This window comes from Dasypus novemcinctus, chromosome 18, assembly GCF_030445035.2.
Source record: "Dasypus novemcinctus isolate mDasNov1 chromosome 18, mDasNov1.1.hap2, whole genome shotgun sequence".
In the NCBI taxonomy this organism is placed as follows: Eukaryota; Metazoa; Chordata; class Mammalia; order Cingulata; family Dasypodidae; genus Dasypus; species Dasypus novemcinctus.
The window spans coordinates 20531453-20555351 of NC_080690.1; the positions used below are offsets into that span (position 1 = coordinate 20531453).

The 23899-nt window shown below is 45.8% G+C and overlaps 1 protein-coding gene and 2 pseudogenes across 2 annotated transcripts in view; 2 read left to right on the top strand and 1 right to left on the bottom strand.

Moving 5' to 3' along the window:
• CYB5B (cytochrome b5 type B) overlaps positions 1–23899 on the bottom strand; it is a 148801-nt gene that overhangs the window by 38740 nt on the left and 86162 nt on the right. The window contains exon 4 of one of the 2 annotated variants that reach the window (XM_071209111.1): positions 13511–23146. The exons of the other annotated variant lie outside the window; for it this stretch is intronic. Within the exon in view, the coding sequence (XP_071065212.1) occupies positions 23033–23146 (114 nt within the window). The 3' untranslated portion in view covers positions 13511–23032. Of the gene's footprint in view, positions 1–13510; positions 23147–23899 lie in introns of those variants that run through there. 2 annotated transcript variants of the gene reach the window in all.
• On the top strand, positions 13677–16863 carry LOC139436185 (heterogeneous nuclear ribonucleoprotein D-like; annotated as a pseudogene).
• Positions 14918–15390, top strand: LOC101414742 (ubiquitin-ribosomal protein eL40 fusion protein-like; annotated as a pseudogene).

Below are 23899 nucleotides of genomic sequence, written 5' to 3' on the forward strand. Positions count from 1 at the left end.
GGAATGTCTTTTGGGTTATTTAATCCAGGAATCAAATCCACTTTCTCTCCTGGCAAACCAACAAGTACTTATTAAGCACTACTGTGTACCTAAGAGCAAACCCCAGGATCATTTGAGTTTAGTGTAGATGGATAAGCCAAAAATTCCCAGGCGTGACCAAAATAGATTGTTGTCAAATCCACCTGTCCTGAGGCTTCAAGGGAAGGAACTGAAAGACTTCTATTATTTTTTTTTTTTTTTTGGAGTTATCATTTAGAGAAGCCATAGCCACGAGAATGCTTTCAGATTTATTTTCATTCAGAGAAGTCCTGAGGACATTAAACACAAAGAAAAGCTGAGAAATTTTTCTAGATTAAAGGAGGCTAACGAGATCAGACAACTAATTGTAATGGGTTTATTTGGGATTATATTCAGGACTGGAATAAAAACCACCATACAGAAAATTATTGGAAATCGACAAAATTGGAATACAAACTATAGATTAGATATAATTGTATCAGTGTTAAATTTTCTGAATTTTGTGACTCTACTGTGGTTTCAAAACAAAATGTGTTTGTCCTTAGGAATACACATTGAAATTTTAAGTGTCTATAATTTACTTTCAAGTGGAAAAAAAATATCTATATGCATACATATGTGTATGTGTATGTGCACATATATATATGGGGAGAAACAAATGCAGCAAAATGTTAACAATTGGTGAATTTGGAAGAAGGGCATATGGGAATTCTTTATACTTAATGTTTGCAGCTTTTTGTAAGTTTGCAATTATTTCCAAATAAAATATTTTTTTTTTTAAAGATTTATTTATTTATTTAATTTCCGCCCCTCCCCTGGTTGTCTGTTCTTGGTGTCTATTTGCTGCGTCTTGTTTCTTTGTCCGCTTCTGTTGTCAGCGGCACGGGAAGTGTGGGCGGCGTCATTCCTGGGCAGGCTGCACTTTCTTTTCACGCTGGGCGGCTTTCCTCACGGGCGCACTCCTTGCGCGTGGGGCTCCCCCACACGGGGGACACCCTTGCGTGGCACAGCACTCCTTGAGAGCATCAGCACTGCGCATGGCCAGCTCCACACGGGTCAAGGAGGCCTGGGGTTTGAACCGCCGACCTCCCATATGGTAGACGGACGCCCTAACCACTGGGCCAAAGTCCGTTTTCCCAAATAAAATATTTTTAAAAAGAAAAGGAAACTCTTGAGGGTTGTCTGTCAGGTGGGAGAGCTGGTGGTGTTGCCATGGAATACGGAGCAGTAAATAGGAATTGAGATTGAATGGGTGCCAGTTACCCACATGGTGAAACCGTCACTGTGTCTAGGGAGCTGGACATGACAACTGAGTTGATGACATTGTCCAGCAGCTGTTAGGAGCACCGCATTACCAAAACCTTGCACTGTCCCTAGGACCTCACAGTCAGCCCCTGATAGCGATGTCTCAACTTGCTCCACCCCTTGCCTCCGGTCTGGGGGACACCTTAAGGGTTCTCCATGAGGTTGTGGGCTCTCTGTGTCCTCAGGCTCAGTACACCCTTCTGATAGTTGGGCCCTGGGCCAGAAGACAGAAACCTCTCCCATTCCCTCCAGCTTAGAGGTGGCCTCACCAGAAGGCCACGGCGCGGAACCCAAGTGAACATCTCAGAACCGCAGAACCGAATGTCTTCTTTTTTTTCTTGAGGTACCTGAGGCCGGGGACTGAACCCGGAACCTTACATGTGGGAAGCCGGCGCGCAACCACTGAGCCACATTGACTCCTCTGAGTTGGTTTTTTCGTTTGTTCACTTGTTCTTTGTTTCTGTTTTTAGGAGGCACCAGGACCAAACCCAGGGCCTCCAATATGGGAAGCAGGTGCTCAGCTTCTTGAGCCAAATCTGTTCCGGGAGCGGAATATCTTTGAGCTAGATAAGGTGCCCCGTCCTGCCTCCACTTCTCCTCTCAGGTGTCAAGGGCCACACCCTGATTCCCTCTCTCCTGGATCTGTTGGAGTGGGCGTGAGTTCCCCAGCCTTCTAAGAAACAGATCTGAGCATGGGCCAGAGGATGCCCGCATCAAACACACTGGCCCTTCGGCCTTCAGGATTGACTCAGGAGGAATTCTACAGAATAGTTTCAAGGCCAGCCAAGCCTGGGCATCACCATCTGCCTGCTGAAGCCAACCACTGACTTCCAATTAGCAGGGAGATGACTCCGTAAGGGCACCAGCCCCAGGGGCTTCCAAAAGAGGAGGTCAGAGGCATCCTTGACAACAGAATCAATCACAGAGCCCCTGATGAGACAAACAGGAGAAGGTCTTTCTAGTTCCAGGAAAGTGCTCACTAGGCTGGGACGGCCCCAGGCCAGCCCAGAGCCTAGCCTTCCCCTGGAGACAGAGACCTCTCTCCCCAGCTCCGACTCTCTGACCCTGGCGTGTGCTGCAGAGGGAAAGATCAGCCTCCCGCAGCTCACCACTCACAGACTCCTGAAATCCCGCATAGGAATCACAGGCCCAGCATCTAGCAAGTTTTTGAGAACAGCAATACTCTGGTAGTGCTTACCAAGTGCCTGGCACTGTTCTGGGTGCTTTCCAGATAGCATTTCGTGAGGATGGTACTATAATTATCCCCATTCGGCAGAAGCAGAAACAGAGGCACAGAGAGGTTTAAGAGCATGCCCAAAGTCATTGACCTAAGAGATAATAAAGTCAGGATTTGAACCCAGGCCTCTGGCTTGAGTCTCTGTTCTTTAAACGACTTCCTTATGCCAGGCCTCCTAGCTTGTTCTATGTGCTGCTTCTCAAGAACCAAAAAATAAGGAAATAAACACTCATATTTCAAAACTCAGATAGGAAGAGATGGCTAAGGGAATCTGAAAAACAGATTGATAGATGATAGGAAAAAGGAGTGGGTCACTGTTACCTAGTGCGCTCATTCATTCATTCATCCTCTCAGATTTAGAATTCAGGTCCTGGTAGGTGTTGGAATGGGAGGAAACAAGAGGAGCACAATCTAGTTAATGAGATGAAACCTGAGCACGCAAACAGTGAGTAATCAGAGGACGATTTTAGGCTAGTGATGCTCAAGGCAGGATGCTCACATCAGGATCGGGGTGGGATTAGGGAAGGAAGATTTGGGCAAATGGAGAGGGAGAAGGACACTGCTCCAAGAAGCTTTCCCTAACCACTCTGCCCACCGCAGGGTGGGGGCCCTTCTCTGGTCCTCTGATATCTACCCCTTACCCCCCAGCAGCCTTATTTTAGCATTTCCCACACTGGGTTGAAGTTTCCTATGTGCTTCTCCATCTGTAAATTAAATCTGTAATTAAATTTATTGATGACTTTCTGAAAGAGAAAGGCTCTGAGGGGAGGAAGGGAGAAAGCCCAGGTCGACTGGGGGAAAGGAGCAGGGCAGGCTCATCTGAGTAAAGCTTCTCAAACAGTAGGATGCAGAAAGGGGATCTAGTGAAATTGCAATTCCTGATTCAGTAGGTCTGCGATGGGGCCTGAGATTCTTCTTTTCCAACCAGCAAGCTGGTGACGCTGTCACTTCTGGTCCTCAGACGCCCCTTTCAGTGTCAAGGCCGGAGATGATCCTTGCCCTTTCCCAACCCCAAGAGTGCCTCATCCCATTCTAGGACTTCCTCCCTCCACCCCAGACTGCTCCTGATGCCACTCTTGCAGCTTTAGCCGGCCACTGAATCCCTCCTTCTTCCCAGACTCGGGTTTGAAGACAATCTACCTCATCTTGGCAGGCAGGTCCCACAAACTTTGGTAGACTCGTCCCAAGGGAGTCTTCAGGAAGGGGCACTCATGGTCAGTGGCATCTGGGAAACTCAGGATCACAGTGCACGTTCGCATCCCAGAGGCTCCAAGAGGTCCTCCAATTACAAAGCTTTGTTTAGGAGATGGGACAGGCGGGGGAAGAAGGGGAAGGGATGGCTGGGATGACAGGTTCAGTCCCTCCGTACTCTTCATCAGCACCATCGCTGGCTGCTCAAATCTAAGTAAAACCCACCTGCCTGCTACACAGTGGCAGGTTCCCCTTCCATCCAGTTACCATCTCCAGATCCCTCCCATATGGAAAGTCCAGCGCCACCACTGGAAACAGGCAAGGTTTGTCTTTATGAGGGAAGGAAGGACGGGCCACCCTTTCCTCAGTTAGTGACACTCTTGCTCCCAAGTCTTCAGGACCCTGGTTCCCAATCGCCTTTTCATCTCCTTCTTAAAGGAGCTGATGTCTTTATTTATAATGAGTTATAAATGATTGCCAAAACAAAAATGTCCGTTTTGAAGGCTTATAATTCTCTATTTCCCCATTCCCACTCCAGATCCATTTTCTACCCTGCTCTGCCCCTGGGAAGTTGACCCCCAGGGACCACATCACTCGGACCCCTCCCCTTCTGAGTTGGGTTTGGCCGGTGGGTGGCCAGGAGATCCCAGGGTGGGAGGAGAGAGGAAATGTCCAGGCGTTTCACCCCTGCTTCCTCCCTGCTTTGTCCTTGTGTTTCTGGCAGGGGCCGCCACGCTCCACAGCCCTCAGTGCTGTTCAAGGTGGTCCCTCCACAGCTCGGCTCTCGCTGGGTTTCCTTGGACCTTCCTACCCTAGCATGCCAACAGCTGCCTGCTCTGGCAAGTTCCAGGTGCCTCTCTGTCCCTGTTGGTTTCTTTAATTTCGCCTGTATCATTGTAAATAGTCCTTTCACTAATACCTTCCTTTTTAATTTTCATTTTCTTTTCGTTTCAGTTAAACCCACTTGATTATATCATCGGTGTTCTTCCAGGCCTCTGACTGATACAGAATGTTGCATTTTTATCCGGTACAAGGTCCCTATTTGATTGAAACCAAAAGCAGTGAAGCTCTAACCATAGAAGCTGAGACTAACGAAAATGCAAGCAGAGAAAGTACTTTTGAAAAGGAGTTATGTGGGGGTGTTTCGCAGGGCTTTGAAATCCAACCACATCAAGGCCTGGGACATTTTATTCTCTTCAACACCATGTGCTGAGAAGCTGCTGTGTTCCAGACGCGGTGCTTGGGGTTGTGGGAACCAAGGACGATAAAGACCAGGTCCCGTGTCCCAGAACCTCACACTCAGGGACACTCAGAGCCGGGCAGGCTGAATGCCCTGCGATGGAATTGAATAGGACAGGCAGCCAAGCAGGGCAAAACAGGCTGAGATAAGGGCTTAATCAGAGTTCAGACAGAGAACAGTGGGAGAACAGCAGACCAAAGCTTTGTTCCAACGCCAGGGACCTGGGAGGACCTCGCCGGACGGGGGAGGAGGACCTGGGAGACCTATGAAGCTGGTCCGTAGGGGCACAACACAGAAGCCAGAGCAGGCCCCTCTCTGAGGCCTCCTGGGGGAGGTTCAGGACTCCCAAGCCCATTTTCTTTGCTTCCTGCCCTGGACTCTCACTGCACGCCCGCTTTACTCCTATAGCTCCCACTTATCAGGTGCAGACCTTACGCTGGGACTTTGCAGACGTGAACTTGCTGAACCTCCCAGCTGCCCTTGGGGGTAGGAGCTATTCCCTTTCACTTATAGCTAAGGAAATTGAGGCTCAGCCAGTTGAAATGGCTCATCCAAGATTTTATAAAGAAATCGGGACTTGAATTCACACTATCTGACTCCCTCTCAGCCACTCTATTATTCGTCTTTATTTTTAACACACAACAGTAGCATTTACAGCGTGCCAGGGCAGTATTGAGCTTGTTGTACACAATATCTCATTTAATCCTCACAGCACCCCCTTGAGGTAGGCACTAGGATTATCCTCACTTTAGAATTAGAAACTGATTGGCCAAGTGGTTAAATTACACAACTCCCATAAAGGGCCACCACCAGTTAATGGGGGAGCCAGGATTTGAACCAGGAGATTATCTCCAGAGTTCATGCTTCCAACCACTACATTACTTGAGGAAGAAGCCTCGATTTCTTTTAATGACTTTATTTTTACTTTTATTTTTTAGTAGTTTTAGGTATACAGACAGGGAGTTTGCCTTACTTGCACTCAGTTTCTCCTTTTAGTGACATCTTCATTAGATGACATATCTGTTATAATTAATGCATCAACATTCACCCATTCTTGTTTTGTTTTTTTAAGAAGATTTCTTTTATGTATTTATTTCTCCCCACCCCTCGTTGCTTGCATTTGCTGTGTCTGTGTGCTATGAGCCGGTCTTCATTTTTTAGGAGGTTCCGGAAGCTGAACCCAGGACCTCCCATATGGGAGGGAGGCGCCTAGTCACGTGAGGCACCTCTGCTCCTGTTTTGCTGGGTTTCTCATTATATTTTCCTCCGTGTGTCTCTTGTTGCATCATCTTGTTTTATCAGCTCGCTGCGCCAGCCCATCACCTCAGCTTGCTGTCTTCATCTTCTTTAGGAGGCACCAGGAACAAACCTGGACCTCCCATATGGTAGGCGGGAGCTCACTCACTTGAGCCACATCTATTTCCCCTATTCTTGTTTTTATTTTTTAAAGGTTTATTTATCTATTTCTCTCCCCTTCCCCCCCACCCCAGTTGTCTGTTCTCTGTGTCTATTTGCTGTGTGTTCTTCTTTGTCTGCTTCTGTTGTCAGTGGCATGGGAATCTGTGTTTCTTTTTGCTGCGTCATCTTGTTGTGTCAGCTCTCCCTGTGTGCGGCGCCATTGCTGGGCAGTCTGAACTTCTTTCACACTGGGCGGCTCTCCTTACGGGGCGCACTCCTTATGCGTGGGGCTCCCCTACGCGGGGGATATCCCTGCGTGGCAGGGCACTCCTTGTGCGCGTCAGCATTGCACATGGGCCAGCTCCACACGGGTCAAGGAGGCCCGGGGATTGAACCAAGGACCTCCCATGTGGTAGGCGGATGCCCTAACCACTGGGCCAAGTCCGCTTCCCCCTATTCTTGTTTGATCTACACTTCTACTCACTTGGCATCACCTCTCCATTTTATTATTGCTATCAATTATATTTTTTTCCCAGGTGAAATTCACTCTTATTAAAATGTGCAAATCTTAGGCTATAAAATTTTAAGAAGTGGATACATCTTAACACACACTGCCTCCCTCCGATGATTTAGAACATTTCCATCTCCCACTGCTCTCCATCCCTTTTCAGTCAGTACCCTCTACCCACCCATCCAGGGGTACCTGCTATTCTGATATTTTTCACTTTAAATTAGTTTTACCTGTTCTACAACTTCAAATAAATGGAATCATGCAGAATGCAGTCTTTTCTTCCTGGCTTCTTTCACTGAGCATAATGTGTTTGAGATTCATCCACGTTGTTGTATGTATCAATATTCCTTCTTATTGCTGAACAGTATTCTGATGTCTTCATATACCAGTTTGTTTAACCACTCCGTTGATGGACATTTGGGCTGTTTCCAGTTTTTGGCAATTGTGAATAAAGCTGCTGTGAACATTCTTGTACAACTCTTTTTGTGGGTATATGTTTTGATTTCTCTTGGGTAAATACCTTTCTATGCATTTTTGTATCTGCCAGGGCTTGGCACCCAGTAGGAACTCGAAAAATATTTGATAACATGTTCTGAGTTGCAGAACTAAGAAATGTGATGTAGCAGGATAATAAAATGCAGCATCTTCCAAAGGTGAGCATGGATGCCCACAGCAAAGGCTGAACAAAAACAAAGGACACCTGAGGTAGAGACTTAGTGACTCAGTTAAGAATTTTCAAAAAGGTCAGGCTTTGAATAAGAGGCAAAATGTGGAGACAACCAGTAGACTTCTTTCTGCAAGGGACAGAGGGTTCTCTCCCACATGTTGGCCATACAGGGAGCCCTGGCAGGTATCCCTGCTGGTATCGCAACTGAGGGAACCAGGGGAGGCAGGCCTGCTAGAGCGAAGAGTATGTGGCATGTAGTTTGTTAGTGCAATTTTTCCTGATGTTTTGAATCTTGTTGAGGAGACTTAATGCCCTTTGTTTTTCTTCTCCCTGAACCCATTCCTGTATTGCCACACTGAGAGAATTTGTCCTGGCTAGGGGTAATCCAGAACAGGAGACAATCCAGCAATATTTTCTCCTTGGCTCTGGAAGATGTTTATGTGCTGTTGGGAAGTCTGGGTTTGTGCCTTTAACTAGGTGTATTAGTCAGAGTTCACAAGGGAAACAGAATCAGCAAGAGATATCTGTCAATAGTATGCAATTTTATAAGAGTCTCTCATGTGACCATGGGATGCACAAGTCCAGGTTCCACAGGCAGGCTGCAACCAGGGGCTCTGTGAAAGTCCAGTGTAGGTTCTTGCTGAGTTCTGGGAGATGTTGGCTGTCCAAAGATGAGCTGGGAAATCCCCACTCAATGTTGGAATTACTTTCCCTTTTAAGGCATTCAACTGATTGGATAAAGGTGTCACTCATTGCTGATAGTAATCTCCCTGATTGATGTAATTGTAATCAGCTAGCTATGATTTACTAGATAAATCATAGTAAATCAGGAAAGTCCATGGTGGTAAGCGGACTTGGCCCAGTTGTTAGGGCGTCCGTCTACCACATGGGAGGTCCGCGGTTCAAACCCCAGGCCTCCTTGTGGAGCTGGGCCACGCGCAGTGCTGATGCGCGCAAGGAGTGCTGTGCCATGCAAGGGTGTCCCCCGCATAGGGGAGCCCCACGTGCAAGGAGTGAGCCCCGTAAGGAGAGCCGCCCAGCGCGGAAGAACGTGCAGCCTGCCCAGGAATGGCGCCGCCCACATGGAGAGCTGACACAACAAGATCACGCAACAAAAAGAAACACAGATTCCTGTGCCACTAACAACAACAGAAGCAGACAAAAAAGAATACTCAGCAAATAGACACAGAGAACAGACAACTGGAGGGGGGAGAGGGGAGATAAAAAAAAAAGTCAGTGGTGACTAAAATCCATAAATGCCCTTGTATTACAGTTAGCCCAGTGCTTGCTTGACCAAACAACTGGGTACAATTATCTTGCCGAGTTGACACATTAGCCTAACCATCACACTAGGTGTGAGTGCCTTTGTCTCTACCATTCCTTCCAGCTCTGAAATACTCATGAAATAACAACACTACTTTTTTCAATTAATATATTTTTCTGATTACAAAGGTATATGTATTCACCATAGAAAGTAAGAAAATATAAATAAGGGAGCAAAAGAAAATAGAAAATAACTCATGGTCCAGCGCTTCTTTTATTTATTTATTTATTTATTTATTTATTTATTTATTTATTTATTTAATTTCCCCCCCTCCCCTGGTTGTCTGTTCTCGGTGTCTACTTGCTGCGTCCTGCCTCCCCGTCCACTTCTGTTGTCGTCAGCGGCACGGGAAGTGTGGGCGGCGCCATTCCTGGGCAGGCTGCACTTTCTTTTCACGCTGGGCAGCTTTCCTCACGGGCGCACTCCTTGCGTGTGGGGCTCCCCCACGCGGGGGACACCCCTGCGTGGCAGGGCACTCCCTGCGCGCATCAGCGCTGCACATGGCCAGCTCCACACGGGTCAAGGAGGCCCGGGGTTTGAACCACGGACCTCCCCTATGGTAGACGGACGCCCTAACCACTGGGCCAAAGTCCGTTTCCCATCCAGTGCTTCTTTTTAAGTCACTCCTTCATTTAATAATTTATTGAGGGAAGAGGATTTGGCTCAACTGATAGAGCGTCCGTCTACCACATGGGAGGTCCAGGGTTCAAACCTAGGGCCTCCTGACCTGTGTGGTGAAGTTGGCCCACATGTGCACAAGGAGTGCCGTGCCACGCAGGGGTATCCCCCACATAGGGGAGCCCCATGCCCAAGGAGTGTGCCCTGTAAGGAGAGTTGCCCCACGTGAAAGAAGTACAGCCTGCCCAGGAGTTGTGACGCACACACAGAGAGCTGACACAGCAAGATGACACAACAAACAGAGACATAGATTCCCAGTGCCACTGACAAAGAATACAAGTGGACACAGAAGAACACACAGCAAATGGACACAGAGAGCAGACAACTAGGGGGGGATGGAAGGGAAGGGGAGAGAAATTAATAAAAAATAAATCTTTAAAATAATAATAATAATAATTTATTGAGTGCCTGCCATGTACCGGGCAGTTTGAAATATATCTTTCTAGGTTATTTTTATTTCTGTTTTATTGGAGTCATCCTGCTTTATAATCTGTTTTTCACCTAACAGGTAATCATGAAAATATTCTCATGTCAGTAAATATATTCCTATAACTTTTCAGTTTTTATGTTAATAAACATGCTAAGAGCTAATTTTTGAGCAAATTCATAACCCATTTCTTTTGGGTAATTCCTAGAAGTTGGATTCCTAGGTTAATTAGTAATCACACTTACCAGATTTCTGGCAGGCATTGTCAAAATTGTCTGCATCCCCCAGCCATTCTTTATATCCTTCCACTCTCACATATGCATAGAAAAGGGTCTAGAACTGCGCTGTCTGTTACACCAGCACAGGCCGCACATGACTATAAATATCTGAGTTAAAATTAATTAAAATAAAACAAAGTAAAAAATTCAGTGCCTCACTCATATTAGCCACATTTTATGTGCTCAATAGGTATGTGGTGAATGGCTACTGCATTGGACAGCCCAGAAAACATTTCCATCATTGCAGAAATTTCTTTTGGACAGCACTGGTCTAAAACAATGTTCAAGTGATGCAAATTGTCATTATTTTGGGGTAGAGAGATTTGAGGTGAGTTTTCTTTTTATTGAAATTCTTGACCCATTTATAATAAGCATTTATCAATTATTGTTATATATATTTATCACATTTAACCCCCCAAGGTTATACCTCATGAGCCTCAGCAGACTACAAATATGGTTGATTATTGAGAGTTCTTCAGAATTATTGCATCTGGTCATTCATTTCGAATTCTAATTTCCTAGAGATAGATGTCAAAAAAGTCGTACTAAGAATCTCTGTGCAAATTTACTTAAATATGCATAAAGCAATTATGGAAGGATTCATAAGAAATTAGGAACATTAGATACTGAAGGGAGGGGGGATTCCATCCGGGGCGTCTGGACTCCACAGGCAAGCCACACGGCCTCATGAAGTCAACTTCCCCTTAGCAGGTCCTACCTGGGAATATAAGAAAATCTATTTCCCCAGTATTACATAGTAATACTCATTTATAATTCCCCTAATCATGATTCTTCTACTCCTTTCATTTGAATCTATGATTTTCAATGTATCTATTAGGTATATTTCTCAGAGACTTAAATCTTTGGATCATTCATATGCCGGTTGAGTCCTGAAACCCAGAGGAGTTGCAGCCAACTCCTACTCTCCAGTTCTTCAAGGCTGCCCTAGACAACTAACAAAATGATAACGGATCAATCCCATTCCCAAAACAAGGAGTATCTCCAACTGCACGCAAAACAATTCCTTTCTCCTGCCCCTTAATATCTACGTCCCTTCTCAGCCTGACGCAGTTGGAGTGGACATCATCCCAAAACTCTCAAGAATGAGGAATGAACAAAAATAAGGGGTGAGTGTGATCCTGGGCCAAAACAGATTTATTGTTATTGCAGTTATTATCTTGTGTTAATGGAGTTACTTATAACATTGATATAGAAAATAATTTTTTAAAAACTGGGCAAAGGACTTAAATAGACATTTCTCCAAAGAAAATATACACATGGCTGATAAGCACATGGAAAGATGTTATATATCATCAGTCATTACAGAAATGCAACTTAAAACCACAATGAGATACCACTTCACACCCATTAGGATGGTTATAATAAAAAAAGGCACAATAACAAGTGCTGGTGAGGCTATGAAGAAATTGGAACCCTTATGCACTGCTAGTAGAAGTGTAAAATGGCATGACCACTTTGAAGAATAGTCTGGCAGCTCCTCAAAAAATTAACCATAGACTTATTATCTAACTCAGCAATTCCACTCCTAGATATATACCCAAGAGTAATGAAAACATGTATCTATATAAGAATTGTACATGAATGTTCACAGCATTATTCACATTAGCCAAAAGGTAGAAACAACCCAAGTGTCCATCAACTGCTAAATAAATAAATGAAATGTGGTATATCCAGACAGTGGAATATTATATGGCCGTAACAAGGAATGAAGTACTGATTCATGCTACAAATGGAGGAACCTGGAAAACATTATGCTAAGTGAAAGGGGCCAGACACCAAAGACCACGCATTGTATGATTCCATTCACATGAAATTTCCAAAAGAGGCAAATCTATAGAAATAAAAACTAGATAGGTGGTTGCCAAGAGGTGGGGAGGAGGGGAATTCAGAACAACTGCTTGATGGGTATACGGGGTTTCTTTTTGGGGTGATGAAATGTTCTGGTATTAGATAGAGGTGAATATACTAAAAACCATTGACTTGTACACTTTAAAATGGCTTAAATGCTGAACTTTGTTATATGAATTGCATTTCAATAAAAAATTAAGTTAGAGGATTGCAACATTCTTGAGATCTAATTTACATGCAATAACATCCATTTTTAGTGAAGATTTCAATGCTTTTTAACATATATACCCATAATACCACTACCTCAATTAAGATATAGAAACTATTCATCACGCCCAAAAAAGTTCCCCAGTGCTTCCTCAGCAAGTTTTCAACAGACTTGAATAGAATAGAAAATTTAAGAGTTCATTATATGTAGTAAGGGCATTATTTCGTAAAATCTGCATTTCAGTTATATTTAAAGATGCACACTGGCACACACGTGTGTACATCCATATTCCAAGACTGTGATGTAGGATGTAGTCTGTATCCTGAGTCACAGTCAAAAACATCTGAACACTTCAGTTGAAACACAAAGCACCATATAAGACGGTTATTGCAGAAGTGTTGTATGATCACTCTGAGGGTTCCTATGTTCCAGGTTCTATGCTAAACATAATGAATAACCTCATTGAATCCTTACAGGCATCTTCCACGATGCACCTCATTACCTCCATTCTACAACTGAGGAAACCAAAGCTTTGCATCTGAACTCTAGGTCTGATTCCAAAACTACCATTTCTTCTTTATGGGCTTATAACTCCAGCTGAACTGTCAAATCCTAGAAGACACAGACAATAATTGTCAGTCAACCCCAGTTAATTCCTTTCAAGCAGAGATACTGATGGAGTGCCTGCTGTGCAAGGTCCTGCCCTAAGTGATGATGGGGAAAACCCAATAAGACACAAACTCCCTGTAAGGAGCTTTCAACTAATCATGCAGTGCACACCTACCAGGTAGCTAAAAGGCAGTTAGTGCCAAAGAAAGGAACCCAGTGTCATGTTCTTCTTTGTAACCCTGGGCGTGATTAGCCATTGCTTATACTCGATGGACTGGCTTTTCACATACAGCCTTTCCCTGGGACAGTGCTGGGCCGCCCAAGCTGGGTGGAATCTGCCAGGCCTACTCCCTTCTTGGTTGCTCTGAAAGGCCTGAGACCTGCAGGAGACCTGAGTGACAAACAGTGCTGTGGCTGCTGGAGGGATGGACCAGGGGTCTTGTTGGAAACATGAGAGTTCCCAGAGCCTTCCAAAGTCCCCCTACCAAGTAACTGGCCCCTGAGCAGCAGGGACAGGGTTTAACAGCATAGAATTTCTTTGTTATTAGGGTTTTTGCCCCTGAGTGTTCCTCCATGATACAATGGTAAGCACCATCAGTCTCTCATTTAAAATGAGCCAAGCGCTCTTCCCCTGCTATTTAAAATCCAGCTCCATACTCGCTCCACTGCCACTGCTTTCTTTCTAGTGCCAGCACCCCTGCGGCCAATATGTCACCATGGAGGACTGGAACCAGTACCACACCGTAGAGCAATTAGCAGAGGCATCCAAGATCAACGTGAGCAAGAATCAGCAGGATGATGGTAAAATATTTATTAGAGGTTTGAGCTGGGATACAAGCAAGAAATATCTGATTGAATATTTGTCATGATTTGGAGAGGTTGTAGGCTGCATAATTAAAACAGATCTGGGGAAGCAGATTTGGCTCAATGGATAGAGCGTCTGGGTACCACACGGGAGGTCCAGGGTTCAAACCCAGGGCCTCCTGACTCTTGTGATGAGCTGGCCCATGCGCAGTGCTGATGCACGCAAGGAGTGCCGTGCCATGCAGGGGTGTCCGCCACGTAGGGGAGCTTCACGCACAAGGAGTGCACCCTGTAAGGAGAGCCACCCAGTGCGAAAAAAGTGCAGCTTGCCCAGGAGTGACATTGCACACACAGAGCTGACGCAGCAAGATTATGCAAAAAAAAAGAGACACAGATTCCCAGTGCCATTGGCAAGAATAAAAGAGGACACAGAAGAACACACAGTGAATGGAAACAGAGAGCAGACAACTTGGGGGGAGGGGGGGAGGACAGGGAAGAGGAGAGAAATAAATAAATAAATAGATTTTTAAAATACATAAATAAATAAAACAGATCTGGTCACTGGAAGATCAAGAGGATTTGGATCTGTCCTTTCCAAAGATGCTGCTAGTGCTGATAAGCCTCAGAACTGGAAGAACACAAACTGGATGGCATGTTGATAGACCCCAAAAGGTCCAAAACTTTAATAGGGAAGGAACTCCTCAAAAAAGACTTTGTGGTGAATTAAGTCTAAATGTTTCTGAAGAACCAATTAAAGAATATTTCGGAGCATTTGGAGAGATTGAAAATATTGAACTTCCCATGGATAGAAAGACAAATGAAAGAAGAGGATTTTGTTTTATCACATATACAGATGAAGAGCCAGTAAAGAAATCATTAGAAACAAGGTATCATCAAAGTGGTTCTGGGAAGCATGAAATCAAAGTCGCATAACCCAAAGAAGTATACGAGCAGCACCAGCCACAAGAGAAAGGAGGAAGAGGGGCTGCAGTTGGTGGACGAGGTGGTACTAGGGATCAGATCGTGGGCAAGGTCAGGGCCAAAACTGGAACCAAGGATTTAATAACCATTGTGATTAAGGATATGGAAATTACAATAGTGCCTGCGGTGGCAGTCAAAACCATAGTGGCGTTCTCGTCAACAAGACGGCTGAGAGGACGCAGAGATCCAGATCTTCATGAAGACCCTGATGGGCAAGACAATCACCCTCAAGGTCGAGTCCACCGACACCATCGAGAACGTCAAGGCCAAGAGCCAGGAAAAGGAGGGCATCCCGCCTGACCAGCAGTGTCTAATCTTCAAGGGCAAACCGCTGGGGGACGGCCACACCCTCTCGGACTACAACATCCAGAAAGAGTCCACCCTGCACCTGGTGCTGCACCTCGGGGGCGGCACCATCAAGCCCTCCCTCCACCAGCTCACCCAGAAGTACAACTGTGACAAGGTGATCTGCAGCAAGCGTTACACACGCCTGCCCCCCGTGCCATCAACTGCTGCAAGAAGAAGTGCGGCCACACCAACAACCAGCGCCCCAAGAAGAAGGTCAAGTGGGGGCCCACTCTCCACGGTGCCCCAGGCTCCCACAGGTGGCCTCAAGACCCCAATAAAGTCTCCTTGGCCGACTAAAGCAGTAAACAACAACAACAACAAAACCATAGTGGCTATGGCGGATATGATTCTCCTGGGGAGAACATTGGGAACTACAGATATGGACAGGGATATGCAGCTTCACCTGCTGAGGAGGTGGCGCTCACCAAAACATTAACTGCCAAACTAAAGGAGGACATTGGGTAAGAGAGGAGGAGATGCTAAAGTAACCCATCTTGCAGGACAACATTGAAGATTGGTCTTCTGTTCATCTAAGACGATTATTTTGTAAAAGACTTTCTAGTGCACAAGACTCAACTGTGTGCAACTTTATATTGCTACCAATTCGTTTTCTTTGTTTTCACTTTGTCCTTTGCTATCTGTGTTATGCCTTGATGTGGATTTGTATTTATAAACATTTCATTTGTACATTTTCACGTTAAACCACAAATAAATGCTTCCTTGTGTGCTTGTTTTTTTAAAAATTTCAAGACAGAAGGCATAGGTTCTATCTTCCAGTTTGCCCTAATTAATTTATTAATAGGTAATGAGCATGTTTATGCCAAGGCCTGAACTCCCTCCTTCTTCATTAGTTTTTTTGACATCATTAAATCTTCTGACCAGTAGGAAACATCTGAAAAAGCTGCTTTCAACATCATCGCACTCTGCACACCACCATAGTCTGAAGAAGTCAATAGCCCCAAAGGAGATACAGGTTTCATCCAAGAAGCAGATAAAACCCTGGGAGCCTCAGCATAATTAGAGCCTCCTCAAGGTACTGAACTGGTCCCACCAGCACAGGATGATGTGGAAAGACCCTGCACTTTGGAATCAGACAGATCTGGCTCTGGATCCCAGCTCTGTCACGTGTTAGCTATGTGACCTTGGACAATTTACCTAACCTCTCTAAACTTCAGTTTCCTCATCTCGAAAAAAGAAACTAGAGGAGAGGGAAAATGGTTGTGGATCCCACTGGAGCTGGGATGCTGTCATCTGACCAGTTTGAACCATCTGGCCTCATCCTTGTGAGCCCTTCCCTTGAGCTTGCCTCTCCTGTCCTACTGGTTCTTGCCCCATCCTAGGAGGTCCCACTGTGCCCCCCAGGAAGTATCCGGCAGCCCTGAACTTGCCCCTGTGGCCTGGTGGCAGGCAGCAAGACGGGATCTGAGACCTGGGCTAATGGCTTTCATCTCCTTATTTGACCTGTCACCATCCTGTTGGTTCCTCTGGGTAGTGCTGGCCAAAAGACTTTTGTCTCCACCTAAAAAGCAGCCCATCATGTGGTTTCCTACTGCCATGAGACCCCCTCAGCCAGGGCTGGGGGTTTGGGGTGCCTTCCACCTCTCCTTGCAGCGCTGGGAGGCAGTCGACCAGCCCTGCTTACTAAGGTGGTCCTGGTGCCCGAAAGTGGGGGTCGGCTTTGTGGTCAGCCCTAGGTGGGTTCTTTTTACACCTCTAACTTTTAACTGGGCTTGGATCAAGAGGGCAAAAGGAATACTGGGCAGTTTCTGACTTTGCCTCTTTGCTCCCCTCACTCTGGAGCACACTGTGGAATGCTGCGGGGCTGGGGTAGGGTTGAATCCGGGGGAAGAGGGAGTGAGGTCCTCACCTCCATGGGGAGGTTGGCTGGGGCCAGCCTTCTGGGCCGCTCGGTGGGTCGGCTTGATCCTGGCGAGGAGGGCTGGGGCTGGGAGAGCCTGGGTGACCAAGGCCTGCTCTCTGGCCTCACTGTTGCCTCTTGCGTGTTAATGTTGTCATTTGGCAAAGAATGTATTTGAATAACTGCTGCCTAACTTTTCTCTAAGTTCTGCTTAAGAGATTTCTGTTTGGATAAAGCTGTCTTTTGAAACTCTAAAAGAAAAAAGGCTAATAGCATGAGACTTGTACGGTTGTGGGATTAGGGGAAATCAAGGTATGCAGTTGGGACTTAACACATATCAACTTTCCTTCCCTCCTTCCCTCCTCCTGCCTGCCAAGGAGATTAATAATCTGCAGAAACAAGAACAGCCAATCAACTTTCTCTTACGGAGGATTTGAATTTTTGTTTAGGTTTTCCTAGAAGGGCAGGAACTATGGATTGGGAAGAGTACCATAACTTTGGCCCTTCTAAAATGCATTAAACAAGAATTTCTTTGGGGTCTTAACATGTGCAACATGTTAAATACATGGAGAAGGGATTTGTCTGCACTGAGTGTACTCATCTGGAGAACACTGGGAGTAGCACAGTCTGCAATTTTCTATCTGTACCACCAACAGCAGGATCTGAGAACCTGCCACCCACTCACATGGACTGCCGATCAGCCTCTCACCAGCCCCCAATTCTACGTTTGCTCACCCACAATCTGTTTTCTCCACTGGGGCCACTTTTTTTTCTTTTTAAAAAAATTTTGGTAAGTGGATATGGCTCAAGCAAAAAGGCCTCCACCTACCATATGGGAGGACCCAGGTTCAGTCCCTGGGGCCTCCTGGTGAAAAAGAAGAAGAGAAAGCGTGCCTGCGCAGTGAGCCAGTGTCCGTGTGGTGAGCCGAGTGCCCATGTGGTGAACTGAGTGCCCACGTGTGTGCCTACCATATGGGGGGGGGAGATAAAATAAAATTGAAACAGTAAATAAATACTTTTATTAGAGAAGTTGTGAGTTTATAAAACAATCATGGGAAGCAGACGTGGCTCAACTGGTAAAGCATCTGCCTACCATATGGGGGGGTCCAGGGTTTGAGACCCAGGGCCTCCTCACCCATGCAGTGAGCTGGCCCATGCGCAGAGCTGCCGTGAGGAAGGAGTGCTGTGCCCCATGCACAAGGAGAGCCGCCCTGTGCAGTAAAAGCGCAACCCACCCAGGAGTGGCGCCACACACACAGAGAGCTGAAGCAGCAAGATAACACAACAAAAAAGAGACACAGTTTCCCGGTGCCACCAAGGGTGCAAGCAGACACAGAAGAACACACAACAAATGGACACAGCAGACAATTGGGGGGGGGGGTGAGAAATAAATAAAAATAAATCTTTAAAACAAAACAAAGCAAAACAATCATGCATAACATGCAGAATTCCTGTACATCAACCCACCACCAATACCTTCCAGAACTCTGTGGAACATTTGTTACAAAATATGAAAAAGCACCATTAAAATACTACCGCTAATTATGTCCAAAGCTTAAATTTGGTGTATTTTTCCCATAAACCACCCAATTATTAACACCACCTATTAGTATTGTACATTTGTTATAGTCCATGGGAGAACATTCTCATATCTGTACTGTTAACCACAGTCCATCATCCACCACATGGTACACCGTATTATATAGTCCCATGCCTTATACATTCCATCCAAAGGGGTACATGCAGTGTCTCTCAGTTTTGTCACAGAGTTGTGCTGTCCTCGCCTCAATTTCAGAACATTTTTCTTAGTCCAGTAGAAAAAATTCCATACCTCTCTATTATTGACTCTTAGCACTAATAAAGTACCATTTTTTGCCATTGATGCAAGAATATTACAATATTGATATTAAGTATAGTCAGTAAGTTACATTAATTGTATTCTCTCTATGTATCACCATGTTCTTAATACCTTGTAACAGTGATAGACGTTTGTTCTAGTTCATAGAAGAACATTCTGGTATTTGTACTATTAACCACAATCCTCATCCACCACCGAGTTCATTACATTATTCAGTCTCTAGATTATTCTCTAGCTTTCTTTCAGTTGATACTTATGTCCCTAGACTGACCCTTTCAACCACAATCACTTTTATAAATTAGCATACTTATTCATGCTTACTATAATGTGTTCCATAGTGGCCATTTTTAAAAAGACAAGTTAGACCACACCAGTCCCTGCTCTCCACTCTCCACTGTCTTTCCAGCACATTTGGAATAAAATCCCAGTTCTTCCCGTGGCCTGCAAAGCCCAGTGCATTCTAACCTCTATCTGCCTCACCTCCTCTCCTTTCTTTCCTCTCCCTCCCTCTGTGCCAGTCATGTGAGTTTTTCTGTTACTCAAGCAGGCCAACTTGTTCCAGCCTCGGGCTTTTTAAAGCAGCTGTCTGCTCTGCCTGGGTACTTCCTCCCCCAAATGGCTGCCTCCTTTTCAGTATTTGGGTCTCAGCACAAATGTCACCTTCTCAGAGACATCTTTTCTGATCAGTCCCTGCCACCATCACATCTATCACTTCACCCTTTTTTTTTTTTTCAGGTGCCAGGGGCCAGGCATTGAACCCGGGACCTCATATGTAGGAAGATGGCACTCAACCACTGAGCCACATTGGTTTCCCTGAGTTGGTTTCCTTGTTTGTTTGTTGCTTTTTTTTTGTTTTTAGGAGACACTAGGAATTGAACCTGGGACCACATCCACTCCCACGTCACCCTCTTTTATTTTCATTCTTGCACTTTCACTGTCTATACTTATCCAGTAGCAGGGACCTTGTCTGTCTTGTTCGCCATGAACTCCCAGTGCCTAGAATAGTGCCTGTCACATGTCAGGCACAGGATACATGTTTGTTAAATAAATGGACTTTGTTTCACCAGTTCCACATAGATCAATGATCTTCAGGATGGTCTTTCTTCATCTTAGGGCTTCTAGTATGTAAGTGTCTAGACAGTTCTTTTATTTTTGGCATTTTTGGCAAAGTGATTTGCCCCTGGAATTTAACAAAACCAGACAACGCCTGTCTCCCTAGAGTCTCATCCAAAACTGTGCCACCTCTCCCTGAATGTGCTGAGATTCCTTCTGCCTGGTTCCTCCATAACAGAGAGGCACAGATTAGACAAAGGTTTTACAAATCCCACTGGAATAGTCTGCTACCTGAAAAATTGGAGATCTACTGGACTGCAGCCTTCAGGCCAGAGGCAGCCTGAAGCCAGTAAGGCCACCACCACCCCCAGCTCTGCTGAGGGCTGGACACATGGGATTAATTCAAGCAGGAGCCACGCAAGAAAATCTGACCCCTGAGAAGTACTAAAGAAAGGGAATTTTAAGATCCAGACTAAAAAGAAAGCTGGAGGTGTGGGGGTGGGAAGGACTCACTCTATCTAAAACCGGGGAGTCTTAACCGGCTAGGATTGATACTAAAGCTTTAATTTGGGGTATTTGCATGTGTGTGTATGTATTTGAGGGAGAGAGTCATTAGTGTTTTTTGAATGTTACAATATGATCTGTACCTCAAGAGGTTAAGAACCACCGATTGGGAAGGCACGCAATTAGGTTAGCAAATCATCTCCATCTTATACATGACCTGAACCGAAACAATCACGAGAAAGGAAAAGTGCTTAGTGCTCCAAAGAAAACAAAAGCCACTTCCAACAGGAATTGGCTGTCACATTCTCTGCACTTGGAAAAAAAATCAAGAGAGCATCCGCCCAGCCTGCCCAAGGCCCATCCCTTAAGCCCAGGTCTCAGGGGAAGGCAACGAGCCTTTGTTTTCCAGTCTGTGGGCAACTGACTGGGCAAAGGGCCAGAGGGGAGAGACCTCTATGGAAGAAAATACAGTGACGTGCCAAACTGTGTGGGCGAGAAGCACCCTGAAGGTGGGCCCTAGCTGATGATGGGGCAGGGGTGCTGCAATCTCCCGCTGGGACAGGAACACAGTGCTGGCTGCAGACTCAGTGTTCCCTCGCGCTTTCTCGACTTGGCCCCAGCCAGGACGTTGGGCCTGTTTTTCCCTCTTGGTGCTCTGGGGCACCAACATATTAATCATGGGCTTTGGTGCTTTTCTAAATAGATTTTGGACTCTTCATGGTTGACAAGCCCAGTTTTACCCCTATGGTCATCATAGCTATCAGACTGGAGCGTCTGCCTGTTTAAGGCTATGTGTCACATTTGGTGTTCAGAGGACACTCCCTTCCCCTGACCCTCCTTGCCTTTGTAAGGGGAGGACCTGGGACGTGGCAGAAGTCCCAGTAAATGCTGGAAGGCGCCCCAGGAGCGGGCGGGTAGGCCCAGAGCCAGTGTGCTGTGCCAGCACTTGGTGTAACCTCCAGGGAGGGTGCAGTCCACACACGTCCTGGCATCCAAGGGCAGGCCCTCGGTGTCAGCCCACAGCCATCTCCTCTCCTGCTCAACCTCCCCGTGAGTCCCAGGGAGTCTCACTCTACCTCGAGTTATTATTATCATTTTTATATGTTCTATCATTAAAATATCCCAAAAGAGACCCTGGATTTCATCTCTCAAAACTGTTTCTCTGCCAAGCTTCCCCATCTTAGGAACTTGCTCCTTCATCACTCAGGTGCTCGTCCTTCAGGTCTCCTCAGCTTAAACAATACCTCCTTGACAAGACCGTCCCAGGCACCAAATCTAAAGCACCCCTATTCCTCCTCCCCCCCACATACACATATACCAAGACGCTCTCTCCGACCCTGTTTATCACACTCAGTCATTATTTTGTCTATTTTTCTGTTTGTCTGACAACCCCAAATGTAAAACCCAGAGATTATGGATAGCTAGTCTCCATTTGCTTCTCCAGATTTGCTCTCCACCCTTTTCCCTTATGATCTGTGCCCCAGGAGACGGACTGATGGGGACTGTTCAGGTTCCCAGTTGGGTCAGCTAATGGGAGGCAGAAGTAGGAGATGGGAGGTCAGAAAATAATGAGAGGAGGGTGCTGTTTGCCTGGCTGCCTCCTGATGGCAGTTCTCTTGGGCAGTCCTCGAGAAGCTCTTGCTGGATTCTGGTACTCACTTTCTCCCCTTGCCCTTTCAGGCCAGAGTGGCAATGCCTGCCATTTGTCACCAATCCCAAAGTGCTTTACCATCTCTGCATCAGGGTTTCTCTTACAACTGCCGACACTTCTGCAAAGACACCTTTCATTAAATTCTCCTCAGTGACCCCTTCTGAATGTGCCATTTGTTTCCTACTAGGAACTTTAAAATGATTCTGACCAATACAGGGGCCACGTCCAATATATCGACTGCTGTTTCCCCAGCAACATGTAAACATCTGGTGTGTCTTAGGCACTTAATACATATGAACTGGCAGGAACTGTTTGAATCAACTATACTGAAGTCTGGTGGAACACGGTGGAACACCCAGGAAAGAGCTGGAGGAGAAGGCTGATAGACAGCAGTAAATATTGGTGCATTTCAACCCTCTGTGCAGGGGCTATTATCCTCCACCCTCCAACCACATGGCAGGAAGCAGCAGGGACTGCAGCTAAGACTCTTGGCATAGGTTGCTGGTGCCAGGGTGAGCTATAAGGACCTAGTCCTCTAAAATCCAATGGTATGTGGTCTGATTGGTGATCACTGCCTTTTTTTTTTTTAAGATTTATTTTTTATTTATTTCTCTCCTTCTCCCCCCTCCCCCTGCCCAGTTGTCTGCACTCTGTGTCCATTTGCTGTATGTTCTTCTGTGACCGCTTCTATCCTTACCAGTGGCACCGGGAATCTGTGTTTCCCTTTGTTGCTCTCCGTGTGTACGGCACCATTCCTGGGCAGGCTGCACTTCCTTTCACGCTGGGCGGCTCTCCTTATGGGGCACACTTCTTGCACGTGGGGCTCCCCTATGTGGGGGACACCCCTGTGTGGCACGGCACTCCTTGCGCGCATCAGCACTGCGCATGGGCCAGCTCTACACGGGTCAAGGAGGCCCGGGGTTTGAACTGCAGACCTTCCATGTGGTAGGCAGATGCCCTATCCATTGGGCCAAGTCCGCTTCCCTGATCACTGCTTTTGATCAGCTACTTCAGATCACTGAGGTTCCAGCTCTAAGGGTAGCCACTGTTCCAAGTCCCCTCTGACAAAAGTGGCAGAGGAGTTTAAAGGAAGCAGTACCAATATATTTTTTCTTTCTTTTTCCTTTCCCTGTTTGGAAACAAAAATAATTTATAAAGGTCAAAAATTGACAGCTCCAGCCCACAATAAGAACAACAACAGTTGAAAAAAAATAAAAACAAAACCACAAAACAACCTAGCAGTCCAAGAGGAGTGGAAGAATTATATTGCTAGAATTATAGCATTATAATACTCAGAATGCCCAGTTCTCAACCAAAAAATTACAAAACACCAATGAAACAGGAAAGTATGGCCCACTCACAGGAAAAAAAATAATTTGCCAGAAATCATCCCTGAGGAAGCACATATACCAGAACTATTAACTGAAGACTTTAAGTCAATTGTCTTAAATATGTTAGGGAGTTAAAGGAATCCATATACAAAGAACTAAAAGAAATTAAGAAAACATTTTCTGAACAAAATAAAGAGACAGAAATCACAAAAAGGAACCAAATAGAAATTTTGGAGCTTCAAAGTACAATAACTGAAATGAAAACTCACTAAATGGATTTAATATCAAATCTGCAGAGACCCAAGGAAGAACACAAGCCACTGAGGAATGCTATATACAAAGGGCCCCCAAGAGGAGCAGAGAAACCATGGTAGCACAGCTGGCAAGAGGTGCGCTCACTCAACCCAGTGTCTGTTGGTTGAACCACCTAAATGCAAAATGGACTTTTCTGAAGTGACCCACCTTTCTGGATTGAATCCATCTGGCTCCCCAAGGTGTAACACCCTACCAGGGAAGAAACCAGAGGCAGAAAATCCTCACAGAGGGGGGAA